Below are 24193 nucleotides of genomic sequence, written 5' to 3'. Positions count from 1 at the left end.
CACGGACGACGGCAACAGCCAAGGCGCACTGGTCGAGTTCCTCATCGATCGCTCGGCTGCGATGGGGGGGTTGGAGAAGATCAGAGTATGGCAACCAAATGCGGGCAGTGTAAGCGAAAGTCAGGAGAAGGCTTTCTTGAACAAGATTGGCGGGCAGCTTGTAACTGCTTATTATGCGAGTTTGGAATCACCAAGCACTGCTGGCACCGTCACAGCGAAGATTGTTCAAGTCAAGGACCTAAACCACGAGGGCGAGTGGAAGGCACTTATTGTTCGTGTCTTGATAGATGGTGTTCAAAAAGAATTCTTCTTGGCTACAGACGGACCCGAGCAGCCCTCGACCGGCAGGGCACGAACCTTCTGGCTCCACTCACTCGAGCACGGTATGACCTTCAAGTTCATCCTCAAGGATCTCCTTACCTGGGCCGGCAAACTCGACGAGCGACAAGGTGGACACAGCCTGAGTGCACATGGTGAGCACTCTTATACTACCTCCATGCCTTGCAAAATCGTGCAAGTAATGAAGAAGGATGGAGAAATTGTGAAGGCTGGCGAGCCGATCTTGGTGATGGAGAGTATGAAGACGGAGATTCGTCTGAATGCGAAGGAGGATGGTGTGTTGAAATTATTCGTCAAGGAGGGCGATGTCAAGGCGGAGGGCGCTGTTCTTTGCGAGGTCGTCGAAAATGCGAAGGAGGTTGTTCAGCCGCACATCGACCCCGAAGGTGCGGCAGCCGACAAGCAGTCACGACTTTCCATCTCGCATGGTCCCAAAGAGCCACCCTTGACCAAAGTTCCTGTGGGCACTTTCTTTCGCCAGCAAGCTCAGAAGTATCCTGATACCCTTGCGTTGATCTCGAGATGGCAGGGAGTCCGGTGGACATATAAGCAGATGGACGAGCTCAGCGATAAGTTGGCTCTGGGACTCATCACTCTTGGTGTGAAGCGACATGACAGAGTTGGCATTCTTCTGGGTTCAGCTGTGGAGTACAGCCTCGCTCAGATCGCCTTGGCCAAGTTTGGTGCGATTCTTGTAACCATCAACCCAGCCTATACCGTGACAGAGCTCATTGGCGCACTCAAGTCGGTTGGATGCACCACGCTCATCACTTGTCCTGGGATGCAAGGTCGTTCTTACATAGATTTATTGACGGAAATTGCCCCGATCATTTCATCGTGTAGCCCGGACAACCTTACGTCCGAGTCCGTACCGACGTTGAAGCGTGTGATCATGATTGACAACAAGAGCAACCACCTTCAGGGAAGGTTGCCTGGAGCATTACGTTATTGGGAAGATGTCGTTGCTTTGGGTGAAAAGCAGGATAAGCAAATGCTTGATGACATTGAAGGTCAACTGGACTATCGGGATGTCATGAACCTCCAGTTCACGAGCGGCACGACCGGCAATCCCAAGGCCGCCTGCTTGACGCATCTTGGCCTTCTTAACAATGGTGTATTCATCGGCGACAAGATGAAGCTTACTCCACAAGACAAGCTTTGCGTTCCTCCGCCACTGTTTCACTGTTTTGGCTTGGTTATCGGGAACTTAGCGGCTTTCACGGTACTTGCACACATATACCCCTATCGTACGTTGACTAACTGTTGGAGTACAGCACGGTTCCGCCGTAGCATATGCCTCCGAAACGTTCGATGCGGCAAGCGTTCTCGAAACGGTTAGCGAAGAGAAGTGCACGGCACTTCATGGGGGTATGTACCCTTCCTGTTTCGTTCATCTGCGAGGCTGACCGACTCTCAGTTCCCACGATGTTTGTTGCCGAGATGGAGCATCCTGACTTCAAGAAATACGACATGTCGTCCTTGAGGTTCGAACCTTCAGCAGTCGCTGGTATGTCAGCAAGCTAACAAACGTTCAAACAGGACGGGCGTAGCCGCTGGAAGCCTTGTTCCCTCCCAACTTATGGAGCGTATTCACCGGCACCTGAATTTGACCGAGCTCACCATCTGCTACGGCATGACCGAGACATCTCCAGTGTCAACGATGACAAGTGGTGAGGACACCATGTTTCAGAGGACCAGTACTGTTGGTCGAGCTATGCCCCACACGTCTCTCAAGGTTGTTGATCCCGAAGGCAACATTGTTCCAACGGGCACTTTCGGCGAACTATGGACCGCTGGATATTGTTTGCAGACAGATTACTGGCGTAACCCAGAGAAGACAGCTGAAGGTTCGTGAATGTGTTCTAGTGTGATGAGCGCAAGACTAAGTCTACCGCAGTCATGACAACAGACGAGAACGGACTCCTGTGGATGCATACCGGTGACGAAGCCGTCATGGATGACGACGGCTACATCAAGATCACGGGTCGTATCAAAGATCTAATCATCAGAGGTACGCTTGTTCATAATATTTGTTCCAACACAGCAGAGGCTAACGATAGCGTACAGGTGGCGAAAACATCCAGCCTTCCGAAATTGAGGACCGACTCCTCGCTCACCCCTCCATTTCCCTTTCCAGCGTCGTCGGTCTCCCAAGCGAAAAGTACGGAGAGGAAGTAGCGGCGTTCATCGTCCGTGCACCCAACCAACCCCGGATCTCTGATGCTGAAGTACGTGAATGGGTGGGAGGGACTTTGGCGCGCTACAAGGTGCCAAAGTATGTGTTTTGGTGCGGAGAGACGACTGGGTGTCCTCCGGACTTCCCAAAGACGGCGAGTGGGAAGATCAGGAAGGTTGATCTGAGGGTGATTGGGGCGGAGTTGGCGAAGAAGGGGTTGGGACTGTAGATAGACTTACAGTAGGAGGACTGGCATTTGTACACCCACGTTAGTAACGATATAGCTCGATGAATAAGACGACATTCTTATTCACCTTTATACGCTGCTCAGTTATGGTAAAGTTGAAGGGACTAAAGGGAGATGCTCGACGAAAAAGGCCAGCTACTTCGCCAGCATCCACACCTCGGTCGTCCATAAATCGGGGGTGGATCGCTCAAGCGACATCCTCCACACTGACTTGACTATCCTCCTTCCCTCCCGCAGACTCCACATCAACAACCCTCGTCCTGGTCGAACTCCCCGTCCCCTCGGTCCCCTCCCTACTATGCTCATGCTCACCCGTACTCCCCCTCCTAACACAATCATCCCTCACAGCCTTCTGTCCACCCAACCTCAACGCCTGCCTAACCTCCTGCTCCCCCATTTTCTCACACTCCCTAAAATCACCCTTATGTTGCGGCCATAACGGACGCGCAAGCGGGTTGTCGTACATCCATTCGTCAATACGCGGGGGCGGCACGGATGTGAGGACTGCAATTTCGAGCTTAATGGCGTTGCAGTACGAGTCGAGATCGAGGTCGTTCACGTCGTACCCGAACGGGTTCTCGATCTCGAGCCCAATTGCGGCGAGTCCGAGCATGACGTAGGATGCGACGAAGACGGCGGGAATGGTGATCCAGTGGAGTTTGGAGTACAGCTGGAAAGGCATGACCAAGACGAAGATCCAGACGATCTGGGAGATGACGATGTTGTAGGCAACAGGGATCGGGGTCCAGAGGATTCGTTCACAGGTCGCCTTGGCTTCGGAGAGGGCGGAGAGGGCTGTCATGCATTGGCCATAGGTGACGGCGTCGAACTTTTGACGTTTGACGCAGGACTGGACGTAAGACGTGAGATGTGCGGATATCTCGAGGGGTAGGTTGCCGTGACGGTGTGTGCCGGAGAGACCGAGGATTCTCTTTTGCGGGACCCAGGTGGGGCGGCGGTCGAGTCCTTCCACGGTCGAGGACAGCGCGGAACCAGTGGCAGAAGCAGAGGGAGATTGGACCGGGATCATGGTCGGTGCGCGAGATGAGCCGTAGGTGTGGAGGTGAGGGACGAGATCACGAAGGTCTTCATAATCTGTACCGCGTTCCTCACGGAGATGATGTTTCGTCGCGACAGCGAAGGCAAGAAGAAGATTGATCGCACTCTTCTTCTCCAAGATATCCGTCGTAGTCTCCTCCTCGACACAAACCCAGATTAGCCTCGTCAGAGTACGAGTAAGCGTCTGGATGGCAGTCCACTGCTTTCTGCCTTCGGACCAACGCTCATAAGCGGCGGAGGTACGAAAGGAAAGACAAAGACCGACGATGAAACCGAGTACAGAGATCAGGACGTTGTCGATGCCGAGGTTGGCATCGGTAAGGGCGGAGACACAGGTAACGATCGTAGCAACAGCCGTTGCGAAGATAACCTGAGGCAAGATCCTGAAGAGGATAGAACCCTTAATACGAAGAGGGTAAGGATGTTGACGACGGAATGGATCATCGTGAACATGTCCGTTGGGGGCAAAAGGATTATGGAGGTGGAAGGAGTTGCCCATGTTGTATGTTGAAGTTGAACGTTGAATGATTGTTACTGGACGAAGGGAGGTCAAGACGGGGCCAGCCTGTCTTTGTAACCTCTGTGCTATGCTGTCAAACGGGTGTCGGCCGAGGTGTTGGAACTTGGCTGGGGAGGATTTTATATCGAGGAGGTGTGCTTCAACGTGTACATTAAGTCTCAAGTGTATGGCGCGCTAGAGCGGGAGAGCTGCGAGGAGGGCATCTGACCGGGAATCTGCAGCGTGAATCAAATGGAGGAATTCAGAGCATATGGCAACCCTGACTGGATAATAGGTGTTCCCTTCTCAAGACCGGTCTGATTTGACCTTCGAAGGTTCGCGACTCCGAATTTCGAGTGCGGTTGACGTCGAAACTTCCCACAAGTCGCGCGCTACTAGTAACCCGACCATGAACCCCAGATCGATATCAACGTTACACCCCGCAAAAACAATGCCATCGTCATGGTCCGGTACATCATAAGGCTGGTATATGTGCTCATTGTTTTGCTCGCTGCCACGGCTCTGGCTTCACCTGCTCAGCGTCATTTTGAGCTGTCCGACGAGCGTCAAAAGGATCCGCCCTTGACGATCCCTGAGGAGGAGCTGAGCTCTGCATTAACGTGTCCATACGGTGACCCGCAACTTAATTCAACGATAGTACTTCTCGTACATGGTACTGGAAGTACGGGTAACGAGACATGGGCCGCTACGTACGGCCCAGCCTTACTGTCTGATGGATTCGTGCCTTGCTGGGTGACCATGCGTGAGCGAGCATCCTATCTCTTATCCGTCCTTCTTTTCTGATGATCCTCCTAGCCAACCGCTCTCTTGCTGACGCCCAAATATCCGTTGAATACCTCGTCCACGCAATCCACACACTTTCCCGCCTCCCCTCCTCCCACCAAATCTCCGTCATCGCACACAGCCAAGGCTGCCTTCACCTGCAATGGGTGCTAACATTCTTCCCCTCCACACAACCCCTCGTATCGGACGCGATCTACCTCGCCGGGGATTTTCACGGCACAGCAAGTGGAGCCGTATATTGTGAAGTCCCACATACCCTCCCAGACACCCCGCACGTTCAGAAAGGCTGTTTACCTTCCTTGTGGCAGCAGATGCCCGAATCGAAGTTCTTGAGTGCATTGGAAGCACATGGAGGGACTGGGGCTGGACAGTTAACGGATGGATCCGTGACGTCGATTTACACGCTTACGGACGACATCATTAACCCCGAGCCACAAACCTCGAAACTGTCACCCTGTCCGAAAGACACTTGCACTTGCGCAAACATCCCGATTCAGCATCCGCTCCTTCTTTGTCCCCCACCAACACCAGGCGCAACACCAACTGATCACTTCAACATCCTTACTTCAGCAATCACCTATGCTCTCGTCCTTGATGCTCTGACGAACGAGGGTCCGGCGGACGTGAAGCGCATCATTAAGGAGGGAAAGGTGGCAGAAGCTTGTGTCAGGGGTGTCGCGGAGGGTATGAAAAATGGTGCGGGAGAGTGGGTTAGAGGTGCAATGATGGGTGTGTTGAGTGTTGCGAAGGGAGGGAAAGAGGAGATTGGGAAGGAGCCTGAGCTGAGGGAGTACGCGAGGACGTGAGGTGGTGGGATTGTACGATATGTCGGAAAAGTAGAGTTGTGGGATCATGGTTATGGCGTTCGTATTGATTACAGTTCGGGTTTATGGATTTTGGGATGGTATGTGTTCGAAGACGTAATATTGCTAATAAAGATGAGCGCGAATAAATGGAGTGCGAGCTAGCATCTGTACTATATCGTCCAGCGAGGAGCAAGAGCAGCCATGCAAGAAAAATGTCCAACAAAATGTCCAGAATTACTCCTTGTCCTTGTCCTTATCCTTTCCCTTATCCTTCTTCTTCCAGAACAATCGCTTTTCCTTCTTTGGAGTCCCTGTTGACTCCTCTTCGTCTCCTTTCCTCTCCTCCTTGGTATACTTGTCCTTGAAGATCCAAGAGTTTCCTGGAATGGTCACGCCCTGCTTTGCCGCCATTCGGTAGTACTCTGCACTTTTATACTTGTTCCGCTTACACCCAATCCCATTCAATAAACAGAACCCAGCTTCGGCCTGGGCATCCGCATCTCCCCATGATGCAGCGACTTCATAGAACCTCAGAGCGATTGACTTATCTTTCGGTACACCCCAACCCTTGGCATAACACATCCCCAGCTCAAATATCGCAAGTGCAAGTTGTGCACGTCCAGCCTTGGAAGAGCCGGCTCCCGGCGTATCTGGATTAAGCGTCAACAAAACACTCGCGCGACCCTCCCTGCTCGATTCGTGTGTCTCCCCAGCAGCAATGTCGTAACTTGCTCCTTCCGCAGCCTTCTGCAACCATTCAACCGCCTGTGCTGGACTCGGTGCGCAGCCCCAACCATGACGAAGTGCCATTGCGTACAGAAGCATACCTCGGGGATCACCTCCCTCGGCTGACATACGCAGGTGAGCCGTAGACTGTGCTAGACGGTCCTCTTCATGAGCATTCACACCCAGGGCGAAGTGATCTTCAGGTGTCAGACTTTGCATTGGTGTCGTCAGCAGTGACTCGGTTTGGGAACGCGATCTGGGTGTCGTGATGCGCGGACTCGAGTTGGCGGAATGTGTTGCCGAACGAATTGGTGTAGGTGAACGTCTTGCTGGCTGTGATGACCGGGTAAGCAGTTGTAAAGGTGCTTGCTCTTGCCTTGTCGGTGGCGGGGTTGCCGTAATGCCAAGCGCATCGGGAATCCACGAATCCCTTATCCTTCCCCGAGGCATATCCTCAACTGGAGTGATGGGTGAGGCTTGCATACTGTCCGGACTCATCATCATCGCCTGTCGTGTGGGTGTATCCTCCGTGTCTATCCTCAGTCTCGGTAGCTGATCGCGTTGCTGGCGCGGCGTGGGCCTGGAGAAGTTAATACTTGGAGGTCGACCATTTGGAGATCCCGGTGGACTGGAGATGATAGGTGACTGTCCAGCAACGTACGACGGTCTAGCATGCTGAGATAGCGAAGGTCGAGGCTGTAATGTTGGGTCTGTCACTGAACGTACGCTGTACTCGGGTCTTTCGGGTGTTCGATGTTGATGCAAAGGAACGGGTGGTGGCTGCTCATATACATCCTCCTCGCTGGCTTCTCGGATTGCCACGAAAGGTAATGAGCCAATGACAGAACCTCTGTGCAAATTGGAGGTTGCGTGATCCGAGTACACACTGCTTGCAGCGACACTATCCCTCGCCATATGCCTTGGTGCCTGTGGATGAAGGCCCATTCTTTCGAAGTCTCGATATAATGGCGAAGGCTCTCCTAGTGAAACATCATCACGAGGAAGATTCAACGTCTTCTTCTGCATGCTCGGTCGCCTGGGTTCCTCCGCTTGCCGTAGTTTGTCGGCATAGTAGAAAGGAGATGCTCCGCTCGCAACGGTGTCTTGAGAGTACCGGTTTGTAGCTGTAGTCGTCTGTGAAGTGAAAGAGTCGCGTTCACCGCCTGGTCTTGATCTTCCCGGTTGACGGCTTTGCAGAGAGTACGGTGATCCACCATGAGCAGCGATAATTGCGTCCAGAGGAGAAATGGACATTTTGGAGATGTCTCGGTAAGACTGGTTGCTAGTCATCGTCGACAAAGGAATGGATTCGGTGATGACGATGTAAAATAAGATACAATACGAAGCTTTTGAACGTTCTGAACCCGTTCGTGTACTGATATGATGGCTGCGGAAGGTATCGTAATGAAATGATGAAGCTCGCACCAGGCGACGTGGTTGACAAGAAACAATGCCGAAGAAGAAAGACTGTGGATATGAAGTGCTTGGTCAATAAATGCCAAGTAGTTTAAGCGACTCAAGGGCTTGACAGGACGTAGCGAGGAAGCCGGTCCTCTCGCACGCGTTGAATTTACGACGGACGTCAGGGGCCGAGTGAGAATGGGGCTGTTTGCATGAAGGACCGTGCACTATTATACCTACTGTACTTAGGTACAGTTGCAAGGAAACAAGCAATTGCACATGGGATGGACGTTGGTTCTGGTTCAGTAAAGGGTATACTTGTCAGATTCGTATCTAGAGCTAACTGAACGACATTCCAAAAAGATACTGCCTTTTCTCCACAACCTCCTTCTGAGTCAAAGAATCAAACGGGGCGATGCGCTTAGTCGAAGAGACCGAAGCCCATGTCGTCGTCCTCCTCCTCCTCTTCCTCAACCTTGGCCTCAGCAGCAGGGGCGTCCTCAACAGCGGCGGCAGCAGGGGCAGCAGCGGCAGCGAAAGCCTCAGGGTTGGCAAGGTACTCCTTGATCTATGGAACACATTCATTAGCAAAACTGTAACATATCTTCATTTGTCATGTTTGCTCTGAGACATCGATAGGGTCAGGAAAAAATTAGAGTGTATGATGTTTAGATCCGCACTGCTCTCAACCTCCGAAGAAGGACAACGTTGGAATGTAGGTGTTCATCAAATAACGAGAGGTCTCGAGAGCAAATAGTGACAGGAAGTAGAATCTTACCTTCTCAGCACCCTCAATGGTGTACTCAGTGGCAACGGAGACACCGAGGACGTTCTTGTAGGAGTTGATAAGGGAGTGCATGACGGAGACAATGGTGGGGTAGTTGGCAGCCAAGGAGATGGAGGCAATGGTCTTGACGGCGGACAAGAAGTGGGCGACGAGGACATCCTCGGAAATGTCGAGAACGTCGGGGGTGAAGACGTTACCGTTGTCGTAGACAAGCTCGACACTCATACCGTAGGTGAAGGGGGAGATGTTGAGCATGTTCAACAAGGTAGCCTCGGAAGCACCGACCTTGGTACCGGTAGCAACGACCTGGACCTCGGAAACGATTTCGATGGTACCACGGGCAATCTTGGTCGGAATACCCAAAGCCTGGAAGAAAGAGGTCTTTCCGGGCTCCATACCGGTGTTACCAGCGGGGATGAAGACATCGGTGGTGGCGACGGCACCAGCACGGGCAGGGGCAGCGACAGTGACGGAGGTGATGGTGTCACGGATGGTCTTCAAGTCACTGTTGGTGAAAACGAAACCGGTGTTACCCTTGACGAAGGGCAACAAGCGCTCGTACTCGGGGAACTCACCGAGGAAGCCACGGATGGCACGGCGAACCATGGTGTTCTTACCCATGAGGACGACGGCATCACCACGGAGCTTCTTACGGATGGTGTGCATCTGCTGGGAAGACACATTGTCGACACCAACGATGAAGATGGACTTGTACTCCTCCAAGAGAACACGGAGCTTCTCGAAGTACTCAGCCTTCTGTGCGCGAGATCCACCCATTTTGATTATTGACGGTCGGTTAGAGAAAAGAGAACACTCGAATCTGTTTAAGCCTTAGGCGGACTCGAAGTCGTTGCTCGTAAGGAAGTTGCCGGGACGGGGGAACAAAAGTTCGTGCGCTGCGAGGAAATTTGGCGGGGTGGCCAGCGTGAGTAGGGTTTGGAAGACCGCGAGTCAATTGGTGAGAACGCGGCGTGTTGCAAAATTGATTGACTGTTTTATAATTCATGAATGATGATGAGCATTGTTGTTTGTATATTATCCCAAAAGATTTCCGACTGTCTTCCGTTACCGCTTACCGGACCGTAGGGCGCCCCCGGCGCCGGAAACCTTATTTCGCGGTTGGCGATTCGGAAAGTGAACCCTGAGCAGCATCGAACCCGTCTTTCCCTGGATACATGTATCGATGAAGCGGTGACAGACAGCGATATATTCTTCGCTCGATATGCAACCGAGTCGCCCGAAGACCTTCCCTGACCTTACCAATGTTCCGCCACAGAAGCGTCCGAAGCTTGCGACGGTCGTGAATGCGCTTCCGAATCCGAACGACTTCATCCCACCCCCGATCAGCCAAGTTGTGCGCGATGACTTCCCACCTGTGTACCATGAAGAGTTTTTGCAGGAGAACTACGACCCCATAGACAACGAGGCAGACCCTGATCTGATCCATGACCTCGAATTTGGGGACTACAATCGGGAGGGAGAAGACCTTGTTGCATCCGATGGCGAGGTCCTTCCGGAAGGCCCTACTATGACACAAGAGCAGCGGTGGGCTGGATCGGATACATTGGCTATGCCGCCGCCTCCGCTGCCGTCGTCAAGACCCGCATTTACCCCACTGAATAGGAGCGATCCTCTTAATATCGGCCACCCGAGGTATGGCTTACAGTCAGCACTGGTACATGCTTATGCGCGAAAAGGGATCCGTACACTATACGACTGGCAAGCGAAATGCCTGGATTTGCCTGGACTACTTGATGGATCACGGAGTGTCGTCTACACTGCACCTACGTCCGGAGGGAAGACGATGGTATCCGAGATTCTTATGCTCAAGAGGGTCTTCGAAACGAAGAGTAAAGCAATCCTGGTACTACCGTTTGTGTCCATTGTCACCGAGAAAACACGGCACTTGAAGTCATTACTTGAAGGTACCGACAAAGTGGTAGCAGGGTACTTTGGCGGCGAAAAGCAAAAGGCCTGGGACGCAGTAGATATCGCAGTCTGCACAATCGAGAAGGCGAACTCCTTGGTCAATACCGCTCTATCAGAAGGCAAGCACGACGAGCTTGTGGTGCTTGTAGTTGATGAGCTTCACATGCTTGGCGAAGACAGAGGTTACATCATCGAGCTCATGCTCACGAAACTTCTCGCAATCAATCAAGATGTTCAGATCGTCGGTATGAGCGCAACCCTGAAGAATCTACCGCTTCTTGCTCACTGGCTTCGCGCACATGCCTTTACGTGCGACTTTCGTCCGGTGCCGTTGCATGAATATATTGTGCGCGATAATGCTGTATTTGACACCGCAGCGAAGCCCGTATGCAACATCCCACAAGCTGAACACAAGGCATTGAAAGACACGTCTGTCAACGCGTTGGTTGCGCTGACGCTGGAGACCCTCAGTGAAGGCGGCTCTGTGCTGGTTTTTTGTTCCGCTCGTGGAACATGCGTGGAAACTGCGAAGCTTCTATTCTCATTCGTTCCCGTCGCACAGGCAGATATCATCGAGAAGCGGATCGAGCTAATTCAGCAGCTGCGAGACACGCCTTCGGGAGTGGATGAGATCCTCGAAGGGTGCGTCATGAAAGGGATTGCATATCATCATGCCGGACTTACAACTGAGGAGCGCGAGCTCCTTGAGGGTGCTTACTCGGACGGCGTTCTGAAGATCCTTTGTGCAACAGCGACCTTAGCCGCCGGAATCAACCTTCCAGCACGGCGTGTGATATTCAGAAGCCCGCGTATGGGGCGTGAATTTCTGAGTTTGGCATCATACCGCCAAATGAAAGGGCGTGCTGGACGAGCAGGGAAGGACCCGTTTGGTGAAAGCTTTCTGTGTTGCACCAAGATGGATACGGCGAAAGTCAATGAACTCATTCATGCTCCTCTTCCTTCCGTCGAGAGTTGTCTGAAACCAGAGAAAAGAGGCTTGAAGCGGGCATTGTTGGAAGTGATCGCTACCAATCTCGCCAGTACCGAAAGCGCTGTCATGACTTACGCACAGAGTACTCTGCTTTATTCCACTGAACCTGATGAGAAGGGGATGAAGAAGCTGGTCGACGAGTCCTTGGATTATCTTCTCGAGAACAAGCTAATCGTGAAGGAAGATCCTGATGGATATACCGCTGTCGAGAAGAGCTATGTCGCTACAGGTGTTGGACAAGCTGTCGTTGCATCGGCTATGACCCCCGAGGACGGCTTGTTCGTACATGCTGAGCTCTCTCGCGGTATGCGAACGATTGTGCTTGATGATGATTTGCATCTCATATACCATGTCACACCTGTCTACGCCCAGTGCGAAGTGGACTGGGGTATTCTCCGTAATGCTATCGAAGATCTTTCCGAGAGCGGCAATCGCATTATGTCATCGGTGGGAGTGAGTCCAGCTTTGGTGCATAAAATGGCGATGGGGGCTACATTGAAGGAGGACAAGCCAGAGAACGTGGAGAGGCTACGTATCCATAAGCGGTTTTACGCCGCGTTGATGCTGCAGGACTTGATCAACGAACGCAGCCTGAGCGATGTCGCTGCCAAATTTGACATTGAACGCGGGTTCCTCCAGAGTTTGACAAATCTGAGTGGAGGCTTCGCATCCATGGTTGGGGCGTTTTGTACGAAGTTGGGATGGGGGACCTTAGCGATGCTGCTGGAACACTTCCGGGACCGTCTGGTTTTCGGAGTAAAGGACGACGTCCTTGAGTTGGCCAAGCTACCGTACGTCAAATCAGCTACAGCTCGAATGTTTGCGCAGAACGGGCTCAAGAATATCCATTTGGTTGCTGCTGCTTCTCGAGAGGATATTGTTAAGCTATTGAAGGAAATGAGGGCTGGACGGGATCGACGCAGTTCGGAGCAGTTGAGATTGATGCAGGATGATTTTGATAAGAAAAAGGCAGATATTATTATTGATGCTGCGCAGCGTGCTCGGGACATCATGTTAAGGGAGTATTGAACTGGATCGGACGGCGTTCTGGAGTTTTCCTGCTTATTTATTATGTGCCCGTTTAAGATAGAAAGACTTACACCTCTACGGGTCTGTTTTGTTTATCGATAGGCGGCAGGTCCCAATACATGCAGAGGTTCGAGCTCGAGAAGCGCGAAAGCACAAACATCAAAAAAAAACGTCAAATTCGACTCCAAGATGCCACCCAAGAGAGCAAGAGGCCTCAAGGCTGCCGCATCGTCAAAGAAGCAAAAGACAGAGGAATCACCAGCGCCGGTTGTTGATCAAGACATTCCCATCGAACAAACGGGCGACGATGAGCAAACCGTCATGCTCTCGAAGGAGGTTGCCGAGGATGACGAACAGGGACAACTTGCGGTGTTGTTCGAAACAGCTATCGAGAAACTGAGAGGTTCGTTGGATTCCCCAGGTCTACATGTGCTGGGCGCTGACATGACAAACAGGCACCGACCCAGCGACCGCCCTCCCCCTCCTCTACGGCACAATCCACGAATGCGATCGCATGCTCCGTGCCGCGTACTCTGACGAATCAAACCCTACCCCCCTCCCCGCCGACTTCCATCGTATCTACGCTTCCGCACTCCTCGAGCTCTCGGCGCTTATTGATGAACAGGATGAGGAGAATGGTGAGGCGGCGTATGTTGAGGCGGCTATTGAGAGGGCTGATATGGGGTTGGAGGTTGAGGGGAGAGAGGAGGGGGAGGAGAGGGGGTTGAAGTATGTTAGGGGGAGGGGGTGGTTGAGGAAGGCGCAGATCCTGTGGAGTAAGGCGGAGGAGGAGCCTGATGTGAATGCTTTGACGCAGATCATCGAGACTGGGATGAAGGATTTGGATGCGGTGGACCTTACGGCTTTGGAGAAGGAGGAGAAGCAGATTTTCGTCGCACTCGATACCGTACGCGAGTTCGTCGAGATCACGAGTGAAGGACGGGAGAAGTTGGAGTGGGTGGAGAAAAAGTGGACTGAGATCCTCGAGGCACAGCAAGAGAATGCGAGTGCGCATCACGGGTACGGCGCTGTGCAGCTTACCATCGTTGGCTCAATCCTGGAGAAAATCGAGGATGAACTGGATCAAGACGACGAAGATGAAGATGAAGATGATGACGAAGAGGACGAGGAGAACCAAGGCGAAGATTACATCAAGGCTCGCAACGTTCTCCAGAAGGCGGTTGACTCATTTACGAAAGCACTTGAGCTCACCCGCGCAAGGAAGGAATCCATCGGGGAACTGCTACAGCTCATCGCAGAGGCGAAAATGTCGTATTCGGAAGTCACTGTGGGCGAGAAACAGGAGAGGCTATATCAGGAGGCGATTGAGAGTTTGAGGGAGGCGAGGGAGGAGGCGGGGGGCGTGTTGCCGGAAAAGTTCCAGGAGATTTTGGATGGCGAGGAGGAGGAGGGCGAGGACGAGGAGGAGTAAGTGGTGGTCTAAGAAACCTACTTTGCTGGAGACACAATAAACAAGCATAAACCAAACGAATCTAACATACTTTTGAAAGTACCTCCCCATCTCCCCATGCCTTGGCGGCGGGCGCACGGGCCCGAACATGAACTCCCCCGCAAATGTATGCAGGCCCGAAATTCCGAAGGTCGAAGGTAAACAACACCGAACATCTTCTACATACAATCATCCATTTCCTTTGCTTCTTTGCTAATGAAACCTCGATAAACGGTCTCTTTATGTCTGAAGGCCTGATCCACGAAGGACCTCTGGCTGATTACTTTGAGGGTGAGTCTCAGTCCACGGATCAAAGGTTCTGTGCTGACCATCGTATGCAGCCGTCGGCTCAGGAGAGGCAGCTGCGAATTGGGGCGTTGAGGAGTCACCAAGGTTTGAGAATAAACCGAGTTTTGCGCCGAGCTTTGTACGGAGAATCAGTTCGGGGCGGGTGAGGCAGTTGCATACAAGTGATGCGGCGTCGACACGGAGGGCACGATTTCAGGCTCTCTTCACGGTTCATACACCTCAGCTCGAACGATTCTAAATGATACTAATGTTGTGGATAGACCGCACTCAAACCACGCCTCCCACGAACCGAAACCTCCCGCTTCCTCGAACGCTTCCGCTACGTAATCTGTACATCCCAGCTCCTTGGCGATAACGTCTCCATATCCCTCTACGCAGAGCAAATCACTTTCGACCACCACAAGGATGAACTAGACGAGGAATGGATCAATATCACGAAGAAAGCTGGGAGTATACGGTATTGGAGTGGGAGTGGTGGGTGTGTTTTTGTGGTTGTGTTGCTGTTTGCGTGGAGTTTGAGAGGGAATGGGAGGTGGACTGATGGGAGGACGAGGGTTGCGGCGGCGGTGACGCTTTCGGTGCTGGTTTGGTTGTATTGGTTTGCACATGCCGTGAGTTGTCCGTCTGTAACACCGCCTTGGATTGTGCTTACTAATTTTCACAGCGTCGGCGATATACTCGAATATTGCGAATACGGGCTTTGGACCTCACCTCCCGGCTTGTACAACAGTCTCAAGCTTTCGATGTGTCTGTTAACAAATTACTCTCAAGAATACAAGAGGTTGAACTGGTATCCCGAGGATACCGCCTTTCTTCGCCCTTACCTCCGATCGCTCGCCTCGAATTGCATACAAGATCACGACGCTGCGCACTGCTCAGATCAACCCTCGCAGCTTCCATGGCCCTCGCTGCCTCAGCGCACGGTCGAGCGTATGCTGCATTGAAGGAGCTGGCGCAGCCGCAAGATCTCTATGCGCTGCGCGACATGTTCAACATCCCCGACTACGAAGAATCCGAGGCAGGTGACGAGGCGGAAAGCGTGCGGACGGTGGATGACCCTGAGAGTCTAACCGCGCTTAAAGCAGCCTTCCATAAAATGCACCTTCGCCGACGGGAAGGTCTTTGCTGTTTGCTCGCAGTGGACGCTGGTGATGCGGACGAACGACCGAGGTGGAAGGCTCTGTGCGAGCAGGTGAAGGTCTTGGGCGATCTGATGGAGCAGTTGAACGGGGAGATGAGACGCGCTATCGATGAAGATGAGCGTCGACTTGATATTCCATTGACGCCGTTGTTGGGATCGTCCGGTAATGGAGACCGGCTCAAGACGCACATTCGTGGGATCAGCTCCCTTTCGCATACACTAAGAAGCGTGACCGCAAAAATGCATATCGTACGTGAAGATTCGGCGCGATTGTTGCAAGGTAATCCGGAACCAGAATCCCAGGAGGAGCTCTTGTCACAATACGACTCGATTGGCCAAGACCTGCGATCCTTGATGGCGGACTGGGAAAAGGGCCGGTCATCTCTGACGAACTTGTTCAGCAAGTCCTCGCTGCAATCGCCTACTCTTGAACCAGCAAGTCCGTCTGGAAGCATGCCGGGGTTGAGCGTCAGCAACACTACGGAGACCGAAGAAGTAGCACCTACACTCCGTGTGAACCGATCACCAAGGCCGAGACCGGATAGTTGGATGATCTCTGTCGGGGCCCCCTCACCTCTAGGTCTCTACACCGAAGACAACGACAAAGAAAAAGTCTTCGAAGCCATCGCAGAAGATCCGCGTCAAAAACCTCGCGAAGGACCCCGTCCAACCCGAGCAGAACGCATCGAGCAAATGAAGAAAGACCGCGAAGCAGCAGAAATTCAGAAGAAAGACCGAGAGGTTGGAAAGAACGTTGTCCTAGAATTAAAGGACGTTTTGGACCTGCGAGGCCGCCGGCGGCCGTCGGCGAGACGAGGTCCTTCGGGGTTGGGCATTGAGATTACGAATGCTAATGTGTAATGTACGCTGTACGCAAATTGGTATTCTTAGGTAGGCGTTTTCATATGATAATATTGATACCCAATAACATGATTACCTTACTCCCATCAGTCCAAAATCAAAAATCAAACCCCAAAACTGTTACTCCATCTACCTGATACGCTTCAAACGCTCAGTGTTGAGATGCATACGGGTATCCAAGTTATCTCCCTTGTCCCCAATCCTGTCAAGCTTCGCGTTCTGCATCGTAATCTCCTCGTTCGTCGCAACAGCCAATCCCCTAAGCCTACTCGCAACACCAGAAAGCGTATCCAAATTCGAATCAATCTCCTTCTCGACCTCATCGTCCTGTTCATCAGCCTCAAACTGGTACTTCGACCTCTCCGCCAAACTCGCCTGTTTCCTCTCAGCCCAAGTGGTCTTACCCTGGTCCTTCCCGCTCAGTGCAGCATCGACACGGCGCTGAGAATCATATGCGTACTTCCTGTTCGCTTCACGCTCGTTACGTTCAGTCTCATGACGCTCCGTAATACGCATTTCCTCCTCTTCCTGACGCTTCGCACGTCCCCACGGCTTAGCAACATGAATCGCAAACATCGAACGATTAAGTGTCTTCAACTCCCGCGCCTTCTCCTCCGCGCGATGAGACGCGTTCGCCGCAATATCAAGAGACCGCTCGACGTTCGAGATACGATCACTCTGCGCTCCCAACCTCGCAAGCGTGTTTCGGCCGGTCTCTTCGGCTTCTGCGGCCATGCGGACGGCGTTACGGGTACTCGACAATGACTCTTGTTTCGTGAATCGCATCTCTTGCTTGACGGCCTCGACATCCTCGTCCTCCTCTTGTTCCTCGTCTCTGCGGCCACCGTACGCGACGTAGTCGTTCACGGCGGATTGCTGCTGTTGCTGGTAACCGCCATATCCGGGTTGTTCGAGTCCAGCGTTTCCGTACTGGGGGTAGTTCACTCCACCCTGTGGTGTACCCGTCCTTATACCATCGAACAACGCATTACGGTTAGGGTCGTCATTCGTCGGTGCTCGCTGGTTATTCTGTGGTCTCTGTGGTTGTGCACCATACCCACTCAGACCTGCCGGTTGATAGTTGTTGTACCCTTGCTGGTGTCCGGGCTGCTGGGAATAGGGATCGTTGGTCTTGTAGGACGGAGCAGGACTCTGCGCACGGCCGCCAAAGAGAGCCTCGCGGTTCGGGTCGTAGTCATCCGCTGACTTATCTTTCTTGCCAAAGAACTTCTTCATGATGGTCTATTGGTGACAGGCAGTTGTTTGTGTTTGGTGGCCAACGCACCCCGTCGACTCGTCGGTGGTGATGTCGTGCATATGGAGTGCAGCACGGGCCGAACTAAACAGATAGCGATCTGCTATAAATAGAACGTATATTCGGTCAGAATTGGAAGTGTTATTTCCTGCTATAAGGCTATGGAAGTTACTCCTTATTCTCCTGGACCGCCTCCGCCTGCTCCTGACTCTTCTTCTTCTCCATGGATGCCTTCAATTTCGCCCGCAGTTCCTCCTGCTTGCTCTGCAAATCGGCAGCACTGGTGCTCTTTCGTCTGTTGTGCTCCGGAGATTGGCTAAGTCGCTTCTTCTTCAAAATTTCCGCACGCAAGCGGTCTTCTTTTTCTTGCATTGTCTCCTGCCGGGACGCCGGTCCAGCTGTAGGAGCAGGCTGGGGTGTCTTGGCCTTTGCTTTCTTTGGTGCTAGGCTCCTTCGTGGTTGTTCTTCACTCGTAATCGGGGTTAATTCGGATTTTCGTTGACGATCGCCACGAGGAGATGGTGACCTCGATCTTCTCAAGCTTCTGTGCTTGTCTTTCCGGTCATCCCTCGGCCTCGACCTCGATCGGGACCTAGAACGACTAGGTGATCTTCGTCGACGGGAGTAAGACCTCCTTCCGCGCTCGCGCGAACGAGACCTTGATCTATGACGATGCCTTCGGGATCGTCTATCATCACGATCATCAAGTTTTCTGGATCCCTTGCGGTCACGACGGTCCCTGCTGTAGCTTCTCCTCCTTTTGTCTCTGTGCGTGCTTCTGCTCCTGCTCCTGCTCTCGTGCTTGCTCCTTCTTCTGCTCTTACTCCTACTCCTACTGCGGTTTGGACTCGCGTCTCTGCGCTTGCGCTCCCTTACCGGGGAATGCGCCGGCGTGGTATCGTCCTTCGCCATGACTCTAGCCTTACTCCTACTTCTGCTCCGTCCCGGAGTCGCATCCCTTCCCACCTCCTCCCTTACAGGAGAGTACACAGGTGTGACATCTGTTTCCGCAGGTCGAACACCGGGAGCCTGACCAACGGTCTTGCTGTTCCGCTCTGGGCTCCTTGAGCGGCCATTCCTCCTCTCGTCACGTCCGCTGCGGTCCCTCCTGTCGCGGCTATCGTCTCTTTCACGTCCACGAAAACGGTCGTCACGTCTGTCGCGAGGATCACGGCCGTTGCCATTGTCGCGGTTGTCGCGAGGATTACGGTTGTCCCGATGGTCGCGTCTATCCCGGTTGTCGTAGTTACCGCGCGGCCCACCCCTACCCCCAGGAATATACACATCCCTCCGATTCGGATCCCTCTCTCCCCTTCCACGACCACGGAAACCCTGATCAAATTGACCCCTCTCCTCCCTCCCATGCTGCGGCCCATGAATGAACCTCCCCGCCACATTCGTATCGACCCTCCCCCGTCCTCCAAAGCTTCCGTTTGGTGGCTGCCTCCCCTGGATATTTTGACGAATACGATCGTCTTCTTCTTTTCGGGCTCTCATCTCGGCTTTCTTGAGCTCGATGAGTTCGGTTGGGATTCCGGTTGGGTTGTCTTGTGCGGAGAGTAGGAGGTTCCAGAGCTCTTTTGTGAATGCCGGGGCGTTTTTCTCCAGGAAACCGGTTAAGCTGATCTGGATCTTTCGTGGGTCGGGCTATCACCACACATATATGTCAGCACAACCACAAAGCCAGCGGCCAATATGAACCAACTCACCGATCCACTCTCTTCCAACAACCCAACCGCAAAATCTACAACGACATCATCCTCAACTCCCATCATCGCAATGACTTTATCCTCGATCCATGGCTTGATGACCTCCAAGTTGACTTTGGACATATCCACTTTCATCTTGAATTCGGGAGGGAAGGACATGGTCTTCATTAAGCGGGCTTCGGCGTTGGTGAAGCGGCCATCTTGCTCGAGGGATATGCCTCTAAAGTTACTCATTGTAAGGTCCTTGTCGGAGCAGATCCTTGTTAATGGTGCAGCTGGTTGGGCAGCTTGGTGTTTCGCGCCGACGTACACCGCGACGCAGCGATCCGAGTCAGGGCGGCACGAGCTCAGGCAATCGACTCCGACGCGTACGGTAATGAAGTCAAGAGAAGCGTATGAACAACGAGTAAGAAAGAAACTCTTCGATGTAGCAAATAACATGTCGCTTTTTCCTATCAACCAAACCAAGATATCGTAACGGGTAAACCACAATATAAACACTAAAGTACAGGTAACAAAACTCCCACAATCGCAACTGCAATTACAAACAAATCCGACGAAACAAAATTATGCCATGCAGAGAAACTCACCAGCTTATAGCTTAGTAAGTTCTCTTGAATGGAGGAACAGGCTTACACTCGGCCTCATCCAAAGTCTTGTCCTGAACAGCACGGTACGACAACTTAACCTCCTTGGTCTCAGGATCCTGCCAAGAGAGGGTGTGCTTCATCCACTTCACATCATCACGCTCAGGGAAGTCCTCGTGAGCATGCGCACCACGAGACTCCTTTCTTGCCTCGGCAGACACAGCAGTCTGGGACGCACAGGTCAACAAGTTCATCAACTCCCAGGTCTCGATCAAGTCGGTGTTCCAGATCATGGAACGGTCGGTAGTGGCGACGTTCTCGAAAGAACGGTCGACCTTGAGGATCTTCTCGACACCCTCCTTCAAGGACTGCTCGGTACGGAAGACAGAGACGTCGGTCTGCATGACCTTCTGCATGTCAAGACGGATCTGGGCAGTGGAGCGGGTACCCTCGGCGGTGCGGAGCTTGTCGAGGGTGGCGATGGTCTGGGCACCAGAGTCGGCAGAGATAGGCTTGTGGGGCTTGCCAGGGGTCAAGTTCTCCTTGATGTGGTTGGCGCAAGCACGACCGAAGACGACGATGTCGAGAAGGGAGTTGGCACCAAGACGGTTAGCACCGTGGACGGAGACACAAGCAGCCTCACCAGCAGCGTAAAGACCATCAACAATCTGGTCCTTACCCTCCTTGTCGACAGTGATAACCTGACCGTGGTAGTTGGTGGGGATACCACCCATGTTGTAGTGGACGGTGGGCAAGACGGGGATGGGCTCCTTGGTAACGTCAACACCAGCGAAAATGGCAGCGGTCTCGGAGATACCGGGGAGACGCTCGTGGAGGACCTCAGCGGGCAAATGAGAAAGCTGGAGGTAGATATGGTCCTTCTCGGGTCCGACACCACGGCCCTCACGGATCTCCATGGTCATGGAACGGGAAACGACGTCACGGGAAGCCAAATCCTTAGCAGTAGGCGCGTAGCGCTCCATGAAACGCTCACCGTTAGCGTTCAACAAGTAACCTCCCTCACCACGGGAACCCTCAGTAATCAAACAACCGGCACCGTAGATACCAGTGGGGTGGAACTGGACGAACTCCAAGTCCTGAAGGGGAAGACCAGCACGGGCGACCATGGCGTTACCGTCTCCGGTACAGGTGTGGGCGGAGGTACAAGAGAAGTAGGCACGTCCGTAACCACCGGTGGCGAGAACGGTCTGGTGGGCGCGGAAGCGGTGGAGGGTACCGTCCTCCTGGTTAAGAGCGATAACACCAACACACTTGCCATCCTCCATCAACAAGTCAAGAGCAAAGTACTCGATGAAGAAGTTCGTGTTGTGGCGCAAAGACTGACCGTAAAGGGTGTGGAGAAGGGAGTGACCGGTACGGTCAGCGACGGCAGCACAACGGTACGCCTGTCCACCCTTTCCGAACTTCAAGCTCTGTCCTCCGAAAGCACGCTGGTAGATCTTTCCCTCGTCGGTACGGGAGAAGGGGACACCGTAGTGCTCCAACTCGATAACGGTGGCGGGAGCCTCACGAGTCATGTAGTGAATAGCATCCTGGTCACCGAGCCAGTCGGATCCCTTGACTGTGTCGTACATGTGCCATCTCCAGTCATCCTCAGTCATGTTACCCAAAGCGGCGTTGATACCACCCTGCGCGGCGACAGTGTGTGATCTGGTAGGGAAGAGCTTGGTGATACAAGCAGTGTTGAGACCGGCCTCAGCGAGACCGAAGGCGGCACGAAGACCAGCACCACCGGCACCAACAACGATCGCGTCGTACTCGTGGTCGATGACAGGGTACTTGGAAGAGATGGCACCAGAGGCCTCCTGAGCGCGCAGAGGCTGGGATCCGATGATACGGGCACCAGGACGAGTAGCATGGAAAGCACGGACATTTGCCTGTTCACGTCGCCTTCGTTAGCCGAGGAGCACTTTACGTCTGGATCGGGGGAAAACACATACCGAGCGGGCGGCGCCGACAGAGTTCCTCACGGCGGACAACATGGGTAATCCTTGGTATATGGCGATTGAATGTATGCTCTTGTGGACCCAACCGCTCCTTGGTCTTTATGGGGAGTGTATGCTGAGGCGATGGGTTGCCGTCGACTTCTCCTCGTAGTGGCTTTCCGGCTGTGCGGAGGTTAGGCTAGGAATATATCGGCAGGTACACACCGCCGGCTCATTCCGGGACATCTCATTGGCCAATCCTGACAAGAAATAGCAGAAGATGTAGCATTGGTAGAAAGCCAGTAGCAACCTATTCCTATCCTTCGTGCCATCTCCCTCCTCTTTCCTGGCTTCTCCGCTCGTCTTCCGCGTTCCCTGCTCCTCTGTCCACTTCTCGATCTCCACGACTAGTTGTACTGCAAGTACTGTCCAGTGGCGCTGAACTTCTGGTTACCCTTCACAACTTTGTTCACAGCCTCCAAGAAATCCTTCTCCGTAGCCAACTTTCTCCTCGCACGAATCGCAAACATACCCGCCTCAGTACACACACTTCGCAACTCGGCACCCGTAGTATTAGGACAGAGACGCGCGATCAATTCCCAACGGATATCGCGCTCGACGGCCATGGATTTGGCGTGAATGCGGAGAATGTTCGCACGGCCTTCGTTGTCCGGGAGGGAGAACTCGACTTTGCGGTCAATACGTCCAGGACGCAAGAGAGCGGGGTCGAGGGTGTTTGGTCTGTTGGTAGCGAACATAACCTTGATGTTCCCACGAGCGTCGAAACCGTCCAGTTGAGTAATCAGCTCCAACATGGTACGCTGAACCTCGTTGTCGCCACCTGCACCATCATCGAAACGAGCACCACCGACAGCATCAATTTCGTCAAAGAAAATGATACACGCTTTCTTAGTACGTGCCATCTCGAACAACTCACGAACCATCCTAGCACCCTCACCCACATACTTCTGCACTAACTCAGACCCAATAACACGAATGAACGTAGCATCCGTCCTATTCGCCACAGCCCTAGCACAAAGCGTCTTTCCCGTTCCGGGAGGCCCGTAAAGCATAATTCCCTTAGGGGGATCAATACCCAAATTGGCAAACCTCTCAGGCGACAAAAGCGGCAGCTCAACAACCTCACGCAACTTCTCAATCTGCTGCTTACAACCTCCAACATCAGAGTACGTAACATCCGGCTTCTCCTCAACCTGCATCATCGTTACCGAGGGGTCGATCTTGGGTGGTAGGGGAAGCTGGATTTGGTATTTGGTGCGGTCGACACCGACGCGCATGCCTTCCTCGATATCGGTGGGTGCGACACGTTCGCCGAGGTTGACGACGAACTTAGCGATTTGTTTGACATTGATGACGTACTTCCTCTTCTCGTCTTCCTCGCCGGCACCTTGGATAATCTTTGTGCAGCGGGCAACTTGCAGGGGCTGTTCTTCGGACATACGCTGCTTATCTGCCATAACGTCCCAGAGATGCGGTGGCGCGAGACCGGTGTCGGACTCCTTTACACCTGTTTGTAATCTGTCAGCCAATTGCCCATGTAAGGGTTCACCAGAAAAACACGAACCTGTCTTCTCGTTCACCCTCTTCTGCAAGTTCTTCAATTCCTCCTCGATCTTCTTCAAGCTTGACGAGTAGGGAGCAGCTCCATATGTTTTCAACACGGCAATATCATCTTCGTCGAGAGGGACAATGTCCTTGATTTCCTCGTCCTCATCTGCGTCGGCCTTGCCCCACTTTTCCCAGTTCTCTCCTGCAGCCTTGGGCATTGTGTGACTGTATGCGGATTAAAACTCGGTGGCGACAGTAGTTAAAGCTTCTTGATGCTCTTCAGATACTCTCTTTTAACTGTTTGTTGAGCTCTTGGTGTTGAATGCTGCTTCGAGCCTTCCTTGAAGTGTTCGTTGCTTGTGTGAGTTGAACCTGCGCTGACGTACGACGCGATGATGCCAAACCTCGAGGTGAGGATTGGATAGGATAGGATACACAGAACTCTTTCAATAGCATTACAAAACACAAAATTCTACCTCCTTCCCTGCCCACCGTCAAACCTCTGCCATAGGCGTTCCTGCCCGTGCTCAAGTGTGCATCGCTGAGCGTCGTCTCGAAGTTGCCGAAAGAGCA

The 24193-nt window shown here is 52.9% G+C and overlaps 13 protein-coding genes across 13 annotated transcripts; 7 read left to right on the top strand and 6 right to left on the bottom strand.

The window, feature by feature from the left end:
- Window positions 1–577: 577 nt before the first annotated feature.
- On the top strand, window positions 578–2744 carry SAICODRAFT_58469 (acyl-CoA synthase; the record flags this gene model as incomplete). The annotated part of the gene is made up of 6 exons (XM_019169609.1): window positions 578–1561; window positions 1614–1707; window positions 1757–1823; window positions 1879–2186; window positions 2237–2350; window positions 2407–2744. The coding sequence occupies 6 exons, from the start codon at window positions 578–580 to the stop codon at window positions 2742–2744; spliced, it is 1905 nt and encodes a 634-aa protein (XP_019023465.1).
- A 112-nt stretch (window positions 2745–2856) lies between these two features.
- On the bottom strand, window positions 2857–4445 carry SAICODRAFT_81641 (UPF0187-domain-containing protein). The gene has a single exon (XM_019171245.1). The coding sequence runs from the start codon at window positions 4318–4320 to the stop codon at window positions 2950–2952; it is 1371 nt and encodes a 456-aa protein (XP_019023464.1). The 5' UTR covers window positions 4321–4445; the 3' UTR covers window positions 2857–2949.
- Window positions 4446–4759: 314 nt separating this feature from the next.
- Window positions 4760–6095, top strand: SAICODRAFT_66318 (alpha/beta-hydrolase). The gene is made up of 2 exons (XM_019170219.1): window positions 4760–5083; window positions 5137–6095. Exons 1-2 carry the CDS (start codon window positions 4783–4785, stop codon window positions 5928–5930), a joined length of 1095 nt encoding a protein of 364 aa, XP_019023463.1. The 5' UTR covers window positions 4760–4782; the 3' UTR covers window positions 5931–6095.
- Window positions 6096–6164: 69 nt separating this feature from the next.
- On the bottom strand, window positions 6165–6875 carry SAICODRAFT_58464 (HCP-like protein; the record flags this gene model as incomplete). The annotated part of the gene is made up of 2 exons (XM_019169607.1): window positions 6165–6554; window positions 6603–6875. 2 exons carry the CDS (start codon window positions 6873–6875, stop codon window positions 6165–6167), a joined length of 663 nt encoding a protein of 220 aa, XP_019023462.1.
- Window positions 6876–9088: 2213 nt separating this feature from the next.
- Window positions 9089–9679, top strand: SAICODRAFT_58438 (60S acidic ribosomal protein P0; the record flags this gene model as incomplete). The annotated part of the gene is made up of 1 exon (XM_019169606.1): window positions 9089–9679. The coding sequence occupies one exon, from the start codon at window positions 9089–9091 to the stop codon at window positions 9677–9679; it is 591 nt and encodes a 196-aa protein (XP_019023461.1).
- Window positions 9680–10492: 813 nt separating this feature from the next.
- On the top strand, window positions 10493–12688 carry SAICODRAFT_38713 (P-loop containing nucleoside triphosphate hydrolase protein; the record flags this gene model as incomplete). The annotated part of the gene is made up of 1 exon (XM_019168598.1): window positions 10493–12688. A coding segment is annotated over one exon (2196 nt), but the record flags the coding sequence as incomplete, so codon positions are not given.
- A 262-nt stretch (window positions 12689–12950) lies between these two features.
- SAICODRAFT_66313 (uncharacterized protein) lies at window positions 12951–14233 on the top strand. Its single transcript, XM_019170218.1, has 2 exons — window positions 12951–13196; window positions 13249–14233. Exons 1-2 carry the CDS (start codon window positions 12983–12985, stop codon window positions 14223–14225), a joined length of 1191 nt encoding a protein of 396 aa, XP_019023459.1. The 5' UTR covers window positions 12951–12982; the 3' UTR covers window positions 14226–14233.
- A 179-nt stretch (window positions 14234–14412) lies between these two features.
- On the top strand, window positions 14413–16554 carry SAICODRAFT_19914 (uncharacterized protein; the record flags this gene model as incomplete). Its single annotated transcript, XM_019166178.1, has 4 exons — window positions 14413–14534; window positions 14585–14760; window positions 14813–15163; window positions 15217–16554. Exons 1-4 carry the CDS (start codon window positions 14486–14488, stop codon window positions 16552–16554), a joined length of 1914 nt encoding a protein of 637 aa, XP_019023458.1. The 5' UTR covers window positions 14413–14485.
- A 129-nt stretch (window positions 16555–16683) lies between these two features.
- On the bottom strand, window positions 16684–17379 carry SAICODRAFT_38489 (uncharacterized protein; the record flags this gene model as incomplete). Its single annotated transcript, XM_019168593.2, has 1 exon — window positions 16684–17379. A coding segment is annotated over one exon (696 nt), but the record flags the coding sequence as incomplete, so codon positions are not given.
- A 600-nt stretch (window positions 17380–17979) lies between these two features.
- Window positions 17980–19277, top strand: SAICODRAFT_66312 (uncharacterized protein). The gene has a single exon (XM_019170217.1). The coding sequence runs from the start codon at window positions 18476–18478 to the stop codon at window positions 18875–18877; it is 402 nt and encodes a 133-aa protein (XP_019023456.1). The 5' UTR covers window positions 17980–18475; the 3' UTR covers window positions 18878–19277.
- A 14-nt stretch (window positions 19278–19291) lies between these two features.
- On the bottom strand, window positions 19292–19752 carry SAICODRAFT_58118 (PWI domain-containing protein; the record flags this gene model as incomplete). Its single annotated transcript, XM_019169584.1, has 2 exons — window positions 19292–19456; window positions 19519–19752. Coding segments are annotated over 2 exons (399 nt in total), but the record flags the coding sequence as incomplete, so codon positions are not given.
- Window positions 19753–20119: 367 nt separating this feature from the next.
- On the bottom strand, window positions 20120–22178 carry SAICODRAFT_66311 (succinate dehydrogenase; the record flags this gene model as incomplete). The annotated part of the gene is made up of 2 exons (XM_019170216.1): window positions 22067–22178; window positions 20120–22003 (listed from the first exon to the last, which is right to left on the bottom strand). Exons 1-2 carry the CDS (start codon window positions 22106–22108, stop codon window positions 20120–20122), a joined length of 1926 nt encoding a protein of 641 aa, XP_019023454.1. The 5' UTR covers window positions 22109–22178.
- A 221-nt stretch (window positions 22179–22399) lies between these two features.
- On the bottom strand, window positions 22400–23965 carry SAICODRAFT_19910 (26S protease regulatory subunit 7). The gene is made up of 2 exons (XM_019166177.1): window positions 23637–23965; window positions 22400–23579 (listed from the first exon to the last, which is right to left on the bottom strand). The coding sequence occupies exons 1-2, from the start codon at window positions 23836–23838 to the stop codon at window positions 22459–22461; spliced, it is 1323 nt and encodes a 440-aa protein (XP_019023453.1). The 5' UTR covers window positions 23839–23965; the 3' UTR covers window positions 22400–22458.
- Between the last annotated feature and the right edge of the window lie 228 nt (window positions 23966–24193).

Source organism: Saitoella complicata (assembly GCF_001661265.1).
Source record: "Saitoella complicata NRRL Y-17804 unplaced genomic scaffold SAICOscaffold_15, whole genome shotgun sequence".
Taxonomy (NCBI): Eukaryota; Fungi; Ascomycota; class Saitoellomycetes; order Saitoellales; family Saitoellaceae; genus Saitoella; species Saitoella complicata.
The sequence above is the reverse complement of the archived record's forward strand: the minus strand, read 5'-3'. Positions and strand labels throughout refer to the sequence as shown.

Bases quoted from the DNA above. Each gene is read 5' to 3' on its own strand.
- SAICODRAFT_81641 (XM_019171245.1), bottom strand. From the start codon at position 4,320: ATGGGCAACTCCTTCCACCTCCATAATCCTTTTGCCCCCAACGGACAT.
- SAICODRAFT_66318 (XM_019170219.1), top strand. From the start codon at position 4,783: ATGGTCCGGTACATCATAAGGCTGGTATATGTGCTCATTGTTTTGCTC. The intron at 5,084-5,136 runs GTGAGCGAGCAT...TGATCCTCCTAG, and splicing joins GCCTTGCTGGGTGACCATGC to CCAACCGCTCTCTTGCTGAC.
- SAICODRAFT_66313 (XM_019170218.1), top strand. From the start codon at position 12,983: ATGCCACCCAAGAGAGCAAGAGGCCTCAAGGCTGCCGCATCGTCAAAG. The intron at 13,197-13,248 runs GTTCGTTGGATT...CATGACAAACAG, and splicing joins AGCTATCGAGAAACTGAGAG to GCACCGACCCAGCGACCGCC.
- SAICODRAFT_66312 (XM_019170217.1), top strand. From the start codon at position 18,476: ATGACGATGCCTTCGGGATCGTCTATCATCACGATCATCAAGTTTTCT.
- SAICODRAFT_19910 (XM_019166177.1), bottom strand. From the start codon at position 23,838: ATGCCCAAGGCTGCAGGAGAGAACTGGGAAAAGTGGGGCAAGGCCGAC. The intron at 23,580-23,636 runs GTTCGTGTTTTT...GATTACAAACAG, and splicing joins GAGGGTGAACGAGAAGACAG to GTGTAAAGGAGTCCGACACC.